An 18,250-nucleotide genomic window follows, 5' to 3' on the forward strand; every position below is an offset into this window, starting at 1 on the left:
AGCCTTAGAGCATCTAGCATACCTAGATAAAATCCTCAAAAATTAAAAAAAGAACTACAAGAGAATTAATTATTGTTTTTAAGCTAAAAAGACCCAAAGAAATACAAATGTTTATTTCCACATTTGACTAACAGAAACTAAGCGCTAATTTCTTTTATTTTGAAAGCCGAACTCTATTTCCTGTCTGATAAACTAAACTTGACTGATGATCAGTTGGGTACGGTTCGGTCCATTAGAGATATTTGTTTTCTTAAAGCCTCCCTGAGCCTGACGGGGCCAGAACAGAACCCGGTCAATCTATTTGATTTACAAGCCATGAAGAAAGGGACTGAAAAACGACTGTGAGAGCGTCTGCTTGGCCAGGACCCCCATGGATAAGCACGTTTTTGTTAAGTCAAGTTAGACAATAAGGTCTTATATAAGGCAGAACAATAACACGAGAGCGGATATAATTCTTTCACAATAAAAGTGCTATGAAGGGGGGGAATAGAAAAAAAAATCAAAAATCAAAAATCGAAGAATCAGTTTTTATTTGCAACATTTAATTAATTAAAGGTTTAAATACATAATTTATTTAAATCAGTAGATTTTCATCAGCCTGAAGACCAGTACTGAGAAATTGGGTGAACGTGTGTGTATTATTTTGAAAACGAGGCTGGATCCCGGTTGGTTTGACGGTGGCAGACGGAGGTGAAAAAACGAGAAACTCACGTGTCCGTGGCTGTGGTCGTTATGTATGTGTGTGTGTTACTGTCTGTATGAATAAAACATGACAAAAAAGAGTGGTGACGGTGGGAAACGTGACCGGCCGACTCGCATCATCAATCAGGAGAGAAGCAGACGCAGATTGAAACATTTAAAGTGATCACCGTCTTATTTTAGAAGCATTATTCTGCCTCCACATATTAAGGATAGCCGTGATTACACTTTTTAGTGCCTTAATCTAGCCAGTGAGGCCAAAAAGATCATAAGAATGATGTACACGGACATGAAGAGCCTCAGAGGCAGAGATGAGCTGTGATCGTGCTCCAAAAAAGAAATCAGATGTGAAGCAGTGTCTGCAGAGATGAAATCAAAGAATGTCTCTCTGGCCCTGTGTTTACCTGCAGCAGCTGGTGCACTGAGGAGAAACCAGGCATCTTGGAGCATCCACCAGTTAAAAGCAAATCATATTTCCATGGATACATTTGAAAGAACACATATTTATAGACTCCTTATCCGGAGATAAATGCAGGTGACTCAGCGTCTCTCTGGCAAAAATGCATGTACGAAGCATTTGATCTGTTTTCAAGTCACCAGAAGCCCAAATCTTTGACTTTGGGCAATTTAAAGGGCATGCTGTATTTACAGAAGCATTTAATCTTTTATTTAGACCTTTAAAGGGAAACCACATCTATGTGGAATTCCTCAACGCCAGCCAATGCAAGAACACTTTTGCAATCAAGAATTAAATGATTAATCGATTTACACTGATCAGAGTCAGTTGAACTTCATGGGTATTAGTTGGTTCAGAAACAGAGACCAGTGAGAGTCCATTTCATCTGCTCTGCTGAAAATCAAAGCGACAGACCCCACTCCAGACTCTCTCACATCTGCCACATGTGTTCAGCGTGAACCTGTTAAAAACAAACAAACAGGGCACCAGTGGCTGACCTGCCAGTTCTGCTGTTCTTTGGTGACTCCCAGCTGATCTGGTGTGCTGGTCCGTCACAGAGTCATAAGTGATGTGGTGTAGGTCGTTTTGCTGTGAACTTCCTGTTCCATGGTCTGCAGGGTTGTGTTTTTTGGTTTGAAAATGCCAAAAATACTGAAATGATCAAAGTTATAAAACCTTCAACGGCCCAAATTTAGCCTGAGTGGAAATTCAGGCAGTTTGTTTTAAATAACAAGCAGATTTTGGACCAAATTTAATGAAGTACATAATTCAAATGACATTAAGCCACGTTAACACACCAAACAATAGGACTAACAGGCCCTTACTCTGTAATAAGTATGGATAAAGTAGTTTATCTTTTCTCTTTTGTCTGCAAGTGAAGTAATAAATATGATCAGTTATTACCCTGTGAATGTCAATAACAGGCTACTGCATTCATTTTTCCTTTAGCCTGAACACACATTTAAGCATATGACAGGGGATTTCTCTAAATCACCCTGCCGTTCTTTGTTCAGCTGAGACACCTGAGTTAGAAAACACACAAACACTGCAGATTTTCTTTAACTCGCGAGGACGGTCACAGAGCACTCGCACAGGAGACACTCATGGACTCGCACTTTGTCACCGTCCGCGTTTCTTTATTTATACACGATGTTTCTGTGTGTGTGTGTGTGTGTGTGTGTGTGTGTGTGTGTGTGTGTGTGTGTGTGTGTACAAAGGTAACAACGTCATTCAGAGCTCGCGAGTTTTTCCCCTTCTCTACATTTGCATGTTCTTGTAAGACAGCTGAGGTTTAACTTCTCTGTTCTCTGTAGACAGGAAGCGGTTAGTAGCTGCATAGGTTCATCACACAAGTTACTAGGTAAAAAGTCACATAGACATGTGCTTAATTATAAAAAGAATACATTTCATGTAACTGATCAAAACATAATTTTCTTCTGACAGCATATAAAGCAAGTAAACCCTTACCATCCAAGCCTGCATCTTTATTATCAGTGAAAGATAACAGAAAGGCAACAAAGGCTAAAAATGTCTGTGGATTTCTCACTTTCCACCAGCCCTTCTCCACCTCCTGTCATCTTTACTTCTTTATGAGTTTGTCGCCCCCTGTCTCTCCTCACTTCTAAATGCATGCCTGCACGTTTCATGTATTTATAGCAGCCCAATACAGTCTGTGGGTTACAGTTAGATTTATACTGCAGCTGAAGGTCTTCATAAAACAAACAAACAAAGACATTTACCATTTAATGCTGTGCTTGGTTAGAAGTTAGTGCAACTTTTAAGGGGCTGAAATTTGAAGCACCTGGAAACAAATCAAAGATGTTTGCACACTGCTGCTGTGTTTCATGTTTAATGTAAACAAACCTGTCTCAGAAAAAGTAAGACTTCAGCTAAAGAGGGTCAGGTTGTACCAACTGGTTTATTTTAACTGTGCATTACTTAACTATGCATTGAATATAACTGCAGTTATGGAAAAAAGTGGAAAACCAGACAGAAAAATGTAGATAGTAAACTCAACCTGGATAAATACAATAAGTGAGCGCCACCTATTGTACAGAAGCTGTTATAAGAGAGAATAGTAAAGCAAAGTGCAGAACATGAGTGGATTTCATGTTACGTGTAGATTAAAGAGTGTTTTCCTCACTTTTTCCCCCACTTCGCTCTCACTCTCATCCTGTTAAATGCTGACGTGCTTGGCTCGGCTCTGTGTTTGGAGGTGTTGCTGGGTAACGGTCTACCTGCAGAGGGAAGTGTAGCTTACCTGTAAGCTGAGACTCAAAGAGCAGCTGACAGGCTGTGGAGCTGAGATGACTCATCTGTGGGCTTAATCCAGCATCAATAAAACAACGAAATAACACGAAAGAAGCCGATTTCCTGGCAGACACAAACACCTCGACAGGTGGGTTTTATTCTGCCGCTGCTGCTGGTGTTCGTAACTGGAGCTACAAAAAGGCATATTTTGAGATTACCTTGCATCTGTGGCACCACCTGCAGGGGAAACTGCGTGAAAACTTAAGGTTTGGTCACCATTGAGAATTGAATTTTGCAAGAACAACAATTTGTGTTGAGTAAGGATATATTATGTGCACACCTGGAAGAATTTTGTATAGAGAACATTGAGTATGAAATATCAGACTGTATTAACAATGAAAATCTTCATAATATGTTTTCGAAAACAAGTAAAAACTTCGGCTGATTTATTTCACTTTTTAGGGCTTATGAGCAAAAATTGGTGTGATGCTCTTTAACAACACATTGGTACCTGTGCCTTTATTAGCAGCTGTTACTTGTTCTTACAGATTCAGTAAAGTTCAGTTAAATATTTTTTTAACATTTTCATGATTGAAAAACAAACTCTGTGCTTGTTACAACTGTTACTCCAATAAAGCAAAACTGTGTGTGAGACAGAGACGGAGACACAGCAGGTGTGAAGATGGCATTGGCCAGCGGTCACTGGTTGGAGAAGGAGATAAAAGGAGAAGCCCCAAGTCCTAGGTGAGTGCGCCAACCTAAATAATATAAAGGTGGTGCTCTGATGCAGAATATACCACAAATAAACAGGTAACAATCACTCTTGAAAGATTAGTGTGTAAATAACATATGATAATACATAGTATATTGTGACATTGTTATAGTGAAGGTTGTTTTACACGATACGATCAGGTCAGTAGACCGTTAAAGTAATGAAATAAACTGAGTTTAATCACATCAAAACCTTAAACCTGCATTCTTTTAAATGACCAATGGGCCAACTCCTCTGGTTGCAAAAATAAGTTTGGTTGGGTAGAAGTCTATGGGAAGCCCTCGGTTCCACTGCATGTCTTTTAAATAGTTTGGTGACTTTATTGGCTTGTTGAAGTGTTTGGTTTAGTATTCTGAATCTGGAGCTTTGCCTTACATATCTCAGAGGTGGTTTTGTGGCTAAGAGGAGCATCAGGTCAGCAGGGGGAAATTCAGACACTCCGGGAATGAACAGGTATAGAGCGGGCAGGCAACATTGCTGAGGTCTTTCCCTTACAGGTTATTCAGCATTGCTGGGAGTGTCTACAGTCCATGGGCAGGTGAGTCTCCAAACAAAAATGTTTCCAGGAAAGGGTCCAAGAAGGTAACTTGGAGAGAGACAGAGACAATGGGTAAGATAACATTAAAGACTAAGGTTCACTAGAGACAAAGGTGGCCTAAAGTTCATCATATTGGTGACAACAACCTGGCGAAGAACTGCTGCACACTTCCGCTCACATATACTTGACTTTTGATTGCTTCATCAGGAACGTCTGTGGGGCAGAACAGAAAGCAACAAATGGGCCTAATAACTCCACCTGAATCAAAAAGAGAAAAGGGAAACCAGATTTTAGGGCTCTTGATTAATTGCAGTGAGTCAAATAATGCAGTCCTGTTGTCAATGATGTACTCCATCAAAGAAGTTACTTAATAAAGAATTGAATTATCAATTGTGCCCTTGTGTTTTATCTGATAACGTGCTCTTGTGGGACTGTCCCCACTATGTTCATTTAAGTCTATAAAATTGATTAATTTCAGAGTGACTAAAAAGTCAGAATATGCACATTTTGAAAGAAAATTTTGTTTTGTTTCAGCCGCTAATGCTGAGCTCAGTGAAGATGATGTCTGACCCGCCTCTATTTCTGTGTGTTTCTTTAAATCCACAGACACGGCCACGCTTTAGCTGTGGCTGGAGACGTTGCCTTTCTTTTCGGAGGTGCCTGTAGCATCAGTCAAGAGGTGAGACCACTGTTTATTTTTCTTTTCATTCAGTCACAGTCACAGCCTGGGTGGTCTGTGTTTCTGCTAATCAGTCTTTTCTGGTTGATTCAGGAGGACAGTGTTGTTTACTTCAGTGACTTCTACATGCTAACAGGTACAACATGCAGCTGTAGTCCTGATGTGCTTTATCTTGCATGCATTTCTGGAGGTTTGGACTTCTGGAAGTGGTATTGAGCAAAGTTTTAGGATGTTAATGATGCTGAATTCAAAACCCATTTACTGAACTCAGTTTTAAGTTCACACACAGCCCAGTTCAATGAAAAAGTCATGACAAAAAGCCAAAATCTTCTTCTTTAAATTGTACCATGATGATTAAAAACAAGAAAACAACCTAAAAAGCTCCATAAGCTTTATAAAACCAGGAGTAAAAAAGCAGCTACAATAAATAAAAAGAAAGAAAGAAAGTTATTATATTTTTGGAATAATTATCACATCTGATTAAAATTATCAGTATGTCCATTTACAGTGGCAAGGCCAGTTTTATTTATGATATATAAAATATCATGAATACCAAAATAAAAGCCTCACACGGTTTTCTCTAAATAATTTTTGGCAAATTTATTTCTAATGTGCTTAAAACAGAAGATTAAAAACATACAAAGCGGTGTAGCTTTACAATGAAACAGCAAAATAAAACGTTACAAAGAAGTAAAACACAAGTTAACAAACACACACGCACAGCCACACACAGACATTCAGTGTAGATGTGTGAGAACTAAAAGGCTTCGAGTCTATTTTTGAATGTATGCACAGATGTAACTGACCTCGAGTCGTCAGCAGGCAGCTCGTTCCAAAGAAACATGACCACGTAACTGAAAGCACCCTCACAGGTCACGGCACGTTTTTATGACCTCTTAACTTACTAACTGGTTTTAAATGACGTTATCAGATCAGTTATTTTGGCCTTTGCATTTGATGTTTTGGTGTTGTTTGAAGTGACTCCTGAAGATGTGACCTGGGAGGAGATTCCTCAGAGCGGAGACGTTCCCTCGGCCAGAGAAGGGCACACTCTGTGGTAAAATACAGCACTGACTCTTAACTCTAATTATTGATAGTTTAAAACGTTTTGAAATCAGTCACTTTCGTAAAGAAATAGACATTTTTATAACGTTACATAAATTCTTTTCACATTTAGCATATTCTTCACTGAATTCTTAATTTTGGTCTTGATTGTACTGTCCTCATTACCAATACTTTCTGTAGTTGTTTGTGTGAGGTAAAGCAGCCAGTAAGGCTCAAACTGCTTTTCTTACAACTTGCACAGACTTTGACCCTAGTTCAAAGTCTTCGTAATGTCCAGTCGAGACAGATAACAATAAATGAGGTGACTATCTTCAGAATTCACAGCAATCAAGTGGACTTTGTGTGTCCTTCTCCTGCACAGTTGCTCTGAACACCACCCAAAACCAAAGAATTTCTAGTGGTGAGATGCCTTTTCTCCTGCTGTGTGCTATATTTAGAAAAAAAAGGTGTCATGGTTGTGGGTCTTTGACCCAGTTTTTATGTTTGTTATGGTTTATGTCCTATATTGGTGTCTCTCGAGCTCAGTCTTCCCTAGTCTCATCCCTGTGTTTCTCAGCCTTCCCAGTCATGTTACCCATGTCTGTTTTCTCCCTAGTCGCTCTGTCAAACCCATGTATCTTAGTCTTGATCTCATTCTTTCTACTTCCTGTTTTATTTTAATAGTCTTATGTTTCATGTGTATTATATTGAATTTTGCTTTCGCTGTCTCGTCAGTCAGATTAGTGTCAGCTGTGTTCCCACCTGTGGCCTGTTCCCTCGTTATCCTCCTTGTTATTGTCTGTGTTTCTCTATTGATTGGTCAATAAGATCTAGAGGAGGTAGAATTGCTGATAAGGTTTCTCTGGCTGGACTTGAAGAAGGATCATTAATGGTTGCAGAGGATCTCTCACCTGGTTCACATTTGGTTACTTGAGTTATCTGTTGATTGTCAGCTTCGGTCTCCATCCCTTTCCATGTATTATGGACATCTGCTCCCAAGCCCTTTGGTGCCCCATCTGCACACACAGACATGTCCTGGTGGCAACTGGAACCAGCAACTGGTTTTCCAAGACAAGCTTTATTGTCAAAAACAAACTCCATCTTATGATGACTCCTCCATCGTAATTTATTCATTTCTGTTTGTCTTGAATTATATCCAAAGGTCAAGGAAATCTCCTGTAAAAAGACAGTGTTTTTTTAAGTTCAGTGATAGCACAATGACTGTAATGTTCCCCCAATCCGCGTGCATGTTTTCTGCTCACTGAGCTTCTCCCACCATTAAAAACTATGCTAGACTAATCCTATCTGTCTTGGGCCAGGACACTCACGTTATGTTACATTACGTTATGTTATAATAAATAGTTCTGTTGAATATTCAAGATTACAAATATTGAGCAAAATAGTCATTATTACAGTCGTAGCTCTCGCATTGCTACAACACACTGATGCATTTTTACTGTAAACACCATGTTTTGTTTCCTTCTCAGTGTTGTGAAAGGAAGCCTGTATCTGTTTGGAGGAGCGTCCAGTCCTGACGCCACTGAGTGTCTGCCAGGAGTCTACAGCTTTGATATAGGTGAGGATGTACAGCAGCTAGAAGAAACAATGAACTAGTTTAGTTTGATTTGTGCTGTGTGTGGTTCATATTAAACATGACCAAAGTTTCAAATAGTGAGGTTAGGGTCTGTACAAGTAATGACTGAGCCAAAAAGTCAGATGCTTTTTTTCTACTCTGGCTTTGTATGATGTCATAGAGTGAGTGTGGGCTTCTCAGGCACAGAAGTCACACCCAGCTGCTGTTCAAAACCTTGTTTGGGAAGGAAGAAGGTTGGCTTTAAGAGAGAGAAGCTAAAATGGCACAGTATGAAAGTGATGAAGGTTTTTTAAAAACTATTATTTGTGCAAAGCTACTCTGGTAGCTTTAGTTTTACTCTGGTTTAGTCCAAAATCAAAACAAGCAGAATGGGCCCCCCATAGTGAAGTCCACACTTCATTAGGTTTCCATGTCCTGACAGTGACTCTGACCTGGGAGTGCTTAGCGGTTGGGGGTGTGGCCCTCAGAGCTCTCAGACACTGCTCTGCTGCTGCTGGCGAAAACATCTACGTGTACGGAGGTGCTGTGGAGGGGAATCCAAGTGATGACCTCATGGTGTTCAACACAGGTTACAAAAAAATTATATTTATGCAGCTTTCAGCTTCCTTCTTCTTCTTCTTTTTTTAAATAAAAATGAGTCACCCTATTTACATATGTTTTTACATTTTAGATTCTGATGTCCTCTCTGCTCTGTTTCAGTGTCTCTCACCTGGACACCGGTCAGAACAAGTGGATCTCTGCCTCCTGCCCTGTGAGACTTCTTCTCTGACACAGTGTCAACAAAAACTGTAGTTCAAGGTTCACAGTCATGGCTCAGTGAAGGAATTTAGCATGAATTTAGATGTCATGGTTTGGAGACACAAAGACAGCGTTCAGAAACAAAAAGCAAGCTGGTTATTTAGCTAATAAAAGGCCAACACGTAAATTTAAAGCTGAGGCAAAATAACAAAATCCAAGCAGCTCAGGGAAATGTGAGAGGAAAGCTACATGTACAGGGCTCAGCTGAAAGACTTACAAACACAGGAACACAGCGAGGGGTACTGTGGGCAGAGGAAACAGCTGGGTGACAACAAACAGGTGGAACTGATCAAGGATAACGAGAGAGCAGAAATGCAGTGTTATGAAAAGTATTTCCCAGTTTTTAAGTTTTTTTTTTTGCATATTTCTCACACTTAGATGTTTCAGATTGTGAAACTAATTTTAATATTACACAAAGATAACCTGACTAAATACAGATAGGTTTGCATAGCTTTCATCCTTCAATGGATGAAATCATCATTTAAAAACTCTGTTATCTTTGTACAATATGAAAAATTTGTTGGCTGAACATGTAAGTGTGACAAATATGAAAAAATAAAATAAAATCAAGAAGGGGGCAAATATTTTTTATGTTATTAAACTAAAAGCAGAGCACAACAGAGATGGATTTACCAAAATAAAATAGGAAGTGACTAACTGAACACTGAGATAAACCGTTACTACACTCAGGAGCAGGAACATGATAATACAAATGTCTAATTTAAATAATACTTTAGGCCCCAAAACTTCAAAGTCCAGGACCACGAATATCAGATTTTTATAAAAACAATATAATTCTAGTTTGGCAGCATACTAATCTATGAAACCCCCCAAATCTGACAGATGTGTCCTTTTTCTGTGTGTAGATGGGGTCAGAGTTGTGCTCTGGTTGGAGATCAGGTGTTCATGTTTGGAGGTTATGGAGCAGGAGGAGACTTCTGTAAAGACCTCTATGTTCTCAATACAGGTAAGAGCCAAGCTGAGGCATTTTCCAGTTCTGCTTTTCAGAGCTAGTTTTATATAGCACATAATAATTACACTTGGTGGGGAGATGGAGATGATCAAAGAGATCCACTAAATATTAGTGCAGCTTTGGATTACTTGCTTTAAAATGACCAGATAGATTTATTTATGCAACTTTATTTCTTGCACACGATCAAACAAAAAAATTCTATTTACACAAATGTCAGAAATTTAAACAGTGTATGTTGAACTGCATCAGAATTCACAGGTGTATCTAGAAAAGATCATTCATGCTTATATATACAGCAAATATACAGATTAAGTCTAACACATAACTCTTATGACCTCATCTGACCTTTGACCTTTATGTCCTTTGGGTTTTAAGAGAACCTGCAGTGGCAGAAAATGGAGGTGAAAGGAGAATCACCTGCAGCCTGCAGCGGACAAACACTGACTGCACACCATGATAAAGTACACACACACACACACACACACACACACACACACACACACACACACACACACACACACACACACTCAAATGAACTATATGAATGTACTAGTAGCAGAGGTGCAGGAAAGAAAAAAAAAAATACTATTATATATTTTACTTATCATCTAATTGGTGTTTTTGTAATTCATTTGTTTCTACCTATGCCGTGCTTTGGAGAAGTAGCTGTACTAAAATTAATATTACCGTAATATTAATATTTTTATCCATCCAACCATCCATTTTTCTGCAGTTTATCTAGGCAACAGTCTGAAATACCTTCCTCTCTCTGGAAACTTGGACCTTAATATTAAAAGAAAAAAATCACGTGTGTGTTGAGGAGATGGAAGGAGTACTTTTGGGATCTCATGAATGTAGGATATATGAGAGAGGTGGACAGTTACCAGCTCTCTCAAGTGGAAGGGAGGGCAGCTGTGGAAACGTAGTTGGTCCAGTTGACATATCTGTGGAGGTATGGAGATGTCCAGGAGAAAGGGCAGTGGACTTTTAAACAGAGTACCTAATATAACCTTGGAAAATGAGGATGCCTGAGGAGTGGAGAGGAAGTCTGATGTTCAGGTATAGAGAAGGTGTAACAGTGAAGCTGCAAGGAGCAGAGATAGTGACGGGAGATGAGGGTGGCTGTAAATGCTTGGAATCAGCCTTCTAAAGCAACAGACAGTGCAGTGAATTTGTGCCCATTATAGAAGCAGGAAATACAACAAATATTTAAACTTAAAGTTTGCATGTGTGCACATAATTACATTAGAGGACCTCCATTTTCATGCTCACAGCAATATATAATAGTCCCTTTAGGTTCTGGACCAGCCATGGTTAAATATTTTTATCATCCGTCCACCCCGACCTCCTCCTCTTGCTGACTGGATGCCTCCATGAGCTCACCGTCCTTCTTTTTTTTCCTGTCATAATTATTCTGACCACTAGAGGGTGTTGCCGCAAAGTCTTTATTTTTCTTTATTGTCATTTATAGTGAGTCTTTTCTCAGTGTTTTTAAAAACACTGAAAAAAAGTAGTTTTATTTAGCTACTGAAAACTGATACTTGCTATATGTGAGCCTCTATAGCCGCTATATCCTTAAAGCTGTATAAAAATAACAGTATAAAATAATAATAATAATGGATTGGATTTATATAGCGCTTTTCAAGGCACCCAAAGCGCTTTACAATGCCATTATTCATTCACGCTCATTCACGCATTATTTTGTAAATCACAAGAAAAATGGACAAAACAAAATAAACAAAAAAGCTGTTAAGACAGAAATATACAATTATCAAAATATATTATTTGTAAAGCAAAATAACTGTAGCTTTAAAAAACAGTCACTTTGACTCATGAATACAATGTTTTGTATTTATTTTTTTGTTGTTTATTACTTTTGGAAAAATCTCATGTAGGACATCTACCTGTTTGGTGGCAAAAGCACCAATGAGGATGGCACAGTGACGTCGTCCAGTGAAATCCACAAACTCAGTATTGGTGGGTTGGATGCTGCAGAGAAGTTAAAACTGTGACTCGTGTAAATCTGAAGAGTTAAAGTCTGTAAATACTTCACACGGTGTGTCTGCAGCGAAGACAAAGTGGAAGGTACCGCTGTACGTCGGGATTCCTCCGACACGTCGACACGGACACACCACCTTCATCCTTCACAGCCATGTCAGCAAAAAATAACATTTATTATTATAGAGGTTTTTTTTTATTATTACTGTGATGTGATATGAAATAAAGTGCTCTTTTTGTGCCTACTTGATTGGCAGCTGTATGTGTTTGGAGGGAAGAATGAAGAGCAGAATTTCAATGACCTGAAGGTGATGAAGCTCATTAACCCATCAGAGAGGCAACCAGGTACGTTATAGTGTTTTAAAGTCAAACATACGGATGATTTGGCTCTTGTTAAAGAGCACAGGAGCTTCAGTGGCAAAGCTGTCCACAGGATGGTGCTAGAGGAGAGGTCAAATGGTCATTTAAATAGGCACAACGGGGATGGATTCAGTTTTTACACATTTTATTGTGCAGTACTTTTGATTTTAAATTGATAAAACTGTTTTTTTTATGTCACATCAAACTCATTCCAGAAAAACAAAGAAAGAAACGTTTTTCAATTTCACACATTCCCCACAGCCACAGTATGTCTCCTTCTACATTAAATGCAGCTTTTGAAAGTGAGGTTACAGTAGCTGTTTCTTTAGATTAATTTTGAATGTTTTTTCAAACTATTTATTTATTTATTTTTTTAAACACAGGAATTAACAGTGAGTAGTTTTAATAAAATGTAAAAAAAAGTGCAGAGTTTTGTTCTCACCTGATACAGTTTAATGTTCTTCTCTCCAGACCTGAAAATTTGTGTCTTTGTGCTTTCTGAGTTCTTTAAAAGCCATGTGGCAAATGTCAAGTAGGCTGACGTATCAGCTATATAAATACAGGCCATTTACCATAGTGGACACAATTCAACCTTGCTTCAGTCAAGGAGTGCTGCTAAAATTGTTCCTTGACCTCACTGACCAAGTAACTCCTTATTTACTGAGTTTGGACAGGTAGCTGTTCCTAACAAAGTGTCCTAGTGGTTACAAACTTCCTCCGCTTTACAAGTACTAACATCCTTGTGTTTCTGAGTACACTCAGAGCTTCAGACATGTTTTTTCTGAACTGTTTCCTACTCATTTAAATTAGCACAGATGGACTCCAATCAAGTTGGAGATACATATCAAGGATATTTAAAGCAAACAAGATGCACCTGCTCACAGTTTGGAGCCACAGCAAAGGGCTGGATTATTTTTTTTAAATGAAAGATTTTAGTTTTTCACTTAATACACTGAAATACAAGTTTTCAATCATGAAGGCTTAATGATTAATGAAACTGCCAATTAAAATTAAGCATACAACAAAGAAGAGTGTGCAAAAAGTGAGGGTGATCTATTCTATCATGATTATGTGAGTTTAATAGCTCTCATTACATTTACATCATTTACACTGCACTTGCTCCATGTGAACTCACAGATGAACTTTATGTGTCAGACTGAAAAACAAAAAACTTTTGTCTCCACAGTGATGAAGGAGATCCTGTCAGAGTTTGGTCTCCAGGGTATCAGCCACAGGTCAGCAGCTGCTGTCTGTGTGCACACACCGGCTCTTTCATATGTGTGTGTGCGTGTGTGTGCCATTTGAGCCTCTTGTCATGCTCTGTTTGAGTCTCATATCTCGGTTTTAACTCACTGGTTTCATTCTGGTTTTGACCGTTAACAGCTTCACTCCCACAAAAGTTCCCAACGTCCGCTACGAACTGAGCGAGGCGGCTCCGTCCGTCCAGCAGAAGAACACGATGGTGAATCCGCAGGTATCAACATAACACACTCGCCCTCATTCAATCTTTTCAAATGATGGTAAAAGGTCATGCAGATTCAGAGGGTTGGAAGACTGGGGTGAAACTCACTATGCAACGCAGATAACGTTGCATTTCCTGCTGCAGGTGTTTGTCCACAGAGACTTCAGCGCAGTGCGTGATCAGGCAATGACACTGATCCAAACAGCATTCACACTGCTGGACCAGGAGTTCCACAAACTAGATCGGTACATGCACATCTTCATTTACACATTTAACTACAACTCAGAGGGCAAGAACATGCATGAGGTGAACCACTGTAGGAGCTCATCAGGCTAAAGTTTTAACTGCCTCAACTCTAAACATCATATTTCCTGTGCTCATCCTTCTAAGGCTGAATGTGTTTTCTTTTCTTTCAGAGAGAAGTCAGAGCTGACTAAAGCTGCAGCTGCTCTGCAAAGAGAGAAAGACGCTCATGAAGCTCATAGACAACAACAACAACAGGTTCAACAGCCTTCTAACATCCACCAGGTCAACAGTGAAGCCCCCGGGGGCTGGGGCAGGTTTAGGCTGCATGCTACATGAGTATAGTTTCAGAAACCTTGTAGATATATAGTCTTTACAGTTATTCTGTATTCCTGCTATAGGGATGGTGCTATTAATGTGTAAAAGCTCCAGATAAAGGGGTCAATGTGAATGTAATCCAAGCTTAAACTGGTAACTAACTATTATTTACAAAGAATATTTACAGAAACTTGGGATACACAAGACAAGAATGCAGATTGTAAAATCAAAAAAGAGGAAAAACAATACTGTTTAAAATATACAACAGATTATTTAAACAGATAAATACAAAAAGGGCAATAAAATCGAGTAAAATCAGGAAAGAATGAGATGGAAAAGAGGTCAGTGACTCTGCTGACCATCAAGCTCTAAAGCAACAAGAGGACAGGAAGTGAACACAGGACCCCAAGTGACTCCTGTTTTAGTCCTGTGAAATCCTGCTGAGTGGACCACCTGTGATTGGTGGATTGTAACAAAGTTTTTGCATGTCATCTCAAAATACTGGAACAGAATTTGAGGACAAAATTTAAGCTGCTCAGACCCAAAAGTTAAAACACCTTTCAAAGTTTAACAGTAAAAACTGGAAATGAATTTAAAAACAAATCAGGAACTTTATCCTGGTTCTTGTTACATTCAGTCCATTTAAGCCTAATCTAACCCATTAGCTGCTTACACACTCTAACCCATTAATCTAATCTACCATAAAACCATTAAATTTTTATCTGATCACTAACCTAATTCAGTGCATGAGAGGAAGTCGGTAAATGTATTGCAATCCAGTATGATCTAGTTATTTAAACCTAATCACATGTTAATCAGTGATATATCGTTTCTAATAGTTTTTGTAAGATATTTTAATCTGTGTTATGATTTATTTTACTTAATAGAGCAATTTTATTGTGAATTCTGCTTTCATCTGCCGTTTTCACATTTCAGGTGTTTTCACCCAGGATATACTTTATTTACACGTGTGTGTGTGTGCGTGCGTGCGTGTGTGTGTGCGTGCGTGTGCGTGTGTGTGTGTGCGTGTGCGTGGGTGCGTGTGCGTGTGTGTCAGGAGCTGCAGGAGATGCTGGACAGACATCGCTCTCAGAATGAAGCTTGGCTTCGAGCGAGAGCTGAGGAGAACGACCGAGAGAGGAGGGAACTCTGCAGACTCAGAGTCAGTAAAACAAACAAACACACTAACACACATGCACACTCTGCTTCACTAACATATTTTTGCATTTCATGCATGTAAACAGGAAACAAGACTTCAGTCATTAAACAAATAAAATAAGTTTTCTAACTTCCTGGTTTACATCCACAATGTGCTGCACATCAGAGCTTCACTGTTTCCAGCGCTGGCTTTGGGAAACGATCAGAATGTGAAATCACTGATGTTATTTTCAGTTTAAGGTGTCTTTATGACAGCTTAGCAGACAAAAATCCATGGTAAACTGTTGTACGTGCAGTCCTGTTCATCAGTTAGTCATTATTTGAGATATGTGGGAGTGTTAAATTTGATGTGTGCGATGTGTCTCTCCTCAGGAGGTGGTGTTACAGGAGCAGGAGAGGCTGAAGGAGGAGCAGAGCAACATCCAGAAACGGAGCGAACACCTCCTCTCCATCATGCAGCAGTTCAAAGGAATGTGAGATAGATGGATAGATTGATGGAAAGATAGAAATAAACAATTTTTGCGATCATAAGTCAAAAATTTGTGTCATTATCTACAATTTTGTACTCGGTATCTAAAACTTTTGACTTACTAACTCAAAACGTCTAAGAAAATAATTCTAAACTTTGAATGGCAACTTTCCCCCCCCCCAGCAACATAAACAACCTTCCATAAGAATAAAAAAAATGGCCTCACTTGCAGCAGTGTCTGATGGTTAATGTAGTCCCAGTGTTAGAACAGTATTTATTAGCCTGATGTGTTTTTCCTATAAACTGCATAAAGAAGATGGATGCAACCATGATGTTTCTGATATTTTGAAGCCTTGATTCTAAATTTATGGTCACTGACATTTTCATTTTTTTTCATTTTTTTTTTAAAGTTTTGGTTAGTTTTTGTTTTTTGGAGCCAGCGGTAACCATACTTAGACAAGAGGGTCAAGTGCTGCATTATTAGCAAAATACAGTTTTCTTAGCAAGCTACACCCATAACTGCCCACACAGATACCTGCTGAGTCGTGCTAAATGACAGACTGATGAAAAAGTAGAATTGCACTGACTCTGGAGCATGAAATTCTCAGATGGTCTGTCCCTCACAGGAAGCCATTTTTTTTTCTGTCAGATAATCTGACTAAAGAGCTCCAAAAGGCACAAATGCCATGAAATACTTGAGCTATCTAGTTTCAGTGACTCTATTTAGACAAAGGGAGAACTTAAGACGCCAGAACTGTTTTGTAAACATGTTTATTTCTGCTGTAAAGCTGAATATTTTAACATGGGACTCTATGGGGATTGGCTCACTTTTGGTTCTTCTGGTGGACATCGGAGGAACTGCAGCTCACACTTGTTTCCTTGTTTTATTTCTTTGCTGGTAAAAGCAGACACCATCTGAGTGTTCACAAGAAGACGATAACCAGTTTCATGGTGATTTTGTTTCTTTTTTGTCGTCTGTCTGTACACAAATCGCTGAACCATGACGAGCTCCAGAACAGCTGCATGATTCACAGCAGAATTACTGGAAGCACAGTAAAAATGCACCTGTAGAACATTTTGTTTATCTGATGAAACCGTGGATATGACGTGTTTTATTCTACTTTAAAAGGGGAAGTTCAAGCTGTTCCACATCAACAATCCATCCATCCATGGGCTGGAGCTTATCCCAGCAAAAATGTCACAGGGCAAAAACTGTTTCATAACTTGGATTGTTTAAAGTAGTCAGTGTTTCTCTTGATTGCATGAAGTAGTCACTTGTAATGGTTAAAGAAAATCCACATTATAATTTAAGATGAAAGTTAGTAATTCCCAGTAAGTGTATATTTGTGCTGGACAAATATGCACTTACAGGCTGTTCACACGGGAACACAGACGAGACAAAAGATGAAGGTAACCTTGACTGATTGATGAATGAGGGGAAGGGAAGAAAGTAGCGAGCAGCACAATAAGACCACAGACCTTAGATGAAAACCTTCCTGGTGGAACCGCTGCAAAGAAACCACTACAATCCTTTTAACACAGCCGAACTAAACCCAGCTGAGATGGTTTGGCATGCAGACGTGGGAACTCCTTCCAAGCTGCTGGAGGAGCTCCAGTGGTGCAAAGCCGCTATCAAAGCAAAGAGGGGGCCACTGTGAAGAATCAGGGGAATCTTAAATATGAAACCCAGTTTGTTTTCCATTTTCTGTTGTTCGCTACAAACATTTGTTATTCCACAGCTCGGATGATTTCAGCTCTGTACTGCACTGTGGGAAAAGAGTCAAAATAAAGTGATGAATGAGTAGATGGGCTTGAACTTGTGACAAGTTCTACAGCAGGATCTTGTAATCATTTTAACTGTGTGATAGCGAGCTGTAATTATAAGTGGTTATCTCTGTTTTCTATGATTTTATTTGGTAGCTGCCACGTATCATGAGTACATGTGATATTTTTAATAAAGCCCATTAACCATTTGTAATTTTTGATGGTAATTTCAGTATAGATGGTGACACCAGCTAGAAAATATTATTTTTGAAGAAAAAGTCAACTAGAATTCTTACTTGTTCGACTTTAAGATGTCTGAAATGACTCTTCATACCAGTGGTGCCAAACATAAGGCCCAGGGGCCACAATCAGCTCGGGAAGGACTCCAATCCGGCCCTCTGAACAATTTTTTAAAAAATGTGACGGAAAGAAGGCATAAATTTTGTACTCTCAACTGTATTTTCAAGTTTTACACACCTAACAAATCACTTTCATGGCCATTCATACAACACCGACAGATGTTCGTTTTTTTATTTTATTTCTCACTACAGAAATGTGACTTTTTTTAAACAGTGGGTCCATATTTAAAAGAAATTTTCATTTTCTTTGAATTAACTCTTTTAAATTTATTATTAAATCAGAAAGAGTTTGATTGGTGTCATTTACTACACTAG

General features: G+C 39.0%; 1 protein-coding gene across 1 annotated transcript; it reads left to right on the plus strand.

The window, feature by feature from the left end:
• The first annotated feature begins 3,560 nt into the window (after positions 1–3,560).
• On the plus strand, positions 3,561–16,037 carry zmp:0000001301 (rab9 effector protein with kelch motifs). Its single transcript, XM_025909456.1, has 19 exons — positions 3,561–3,672; positions 4,064–4,150; positions 5,323–5,395; positions 5,489–5,531; positions 6,374–6,452; positions 7,927–8,015; positions 8,455–8,601; positions 8,733–8,784; positions 9,698–9,798; positions 10,180–10,265; positions 11,700–11,781; positions 11,873–11,958; positions 12,060–12,147; positions 13,349–13,397; positions 13,546–13,636; positions 13,769–13,869; positions 14,041–14,125; positions 15,243–15,347; positions 15,716–16,037. The coding sequence occupies exons 2-19, from the start codon at positions 4,089–4,091 to the stop codon at positions 15,818–15,820; spliced, it is 1,524 nt and encodes a 507-aa protein (XP_025765241.1). The 5' UTR covers positions 3,561–3,672; positions 4,064–4,088; the 3' UTR covers positions 15,821–16,037.
• Positions 16,038–18,250: the final 2,213 nt, after the last annotated feature.

Source organism: Oreochromis niloticus, linkage group LG7, assembly GCF_001858045.2.
Source record: "Oreochromis niloticus isolate F11D_XX linkage group LG7, O_niloticus_UMD_NMBU, whole genome shotgun sequence".
Lineage (NCBI taxonomy): Eukaryota > Metazoa > Chordata > Actinopteri > Cichliformes > Cichlidae > Oreochromis > Oreochromis niloticus.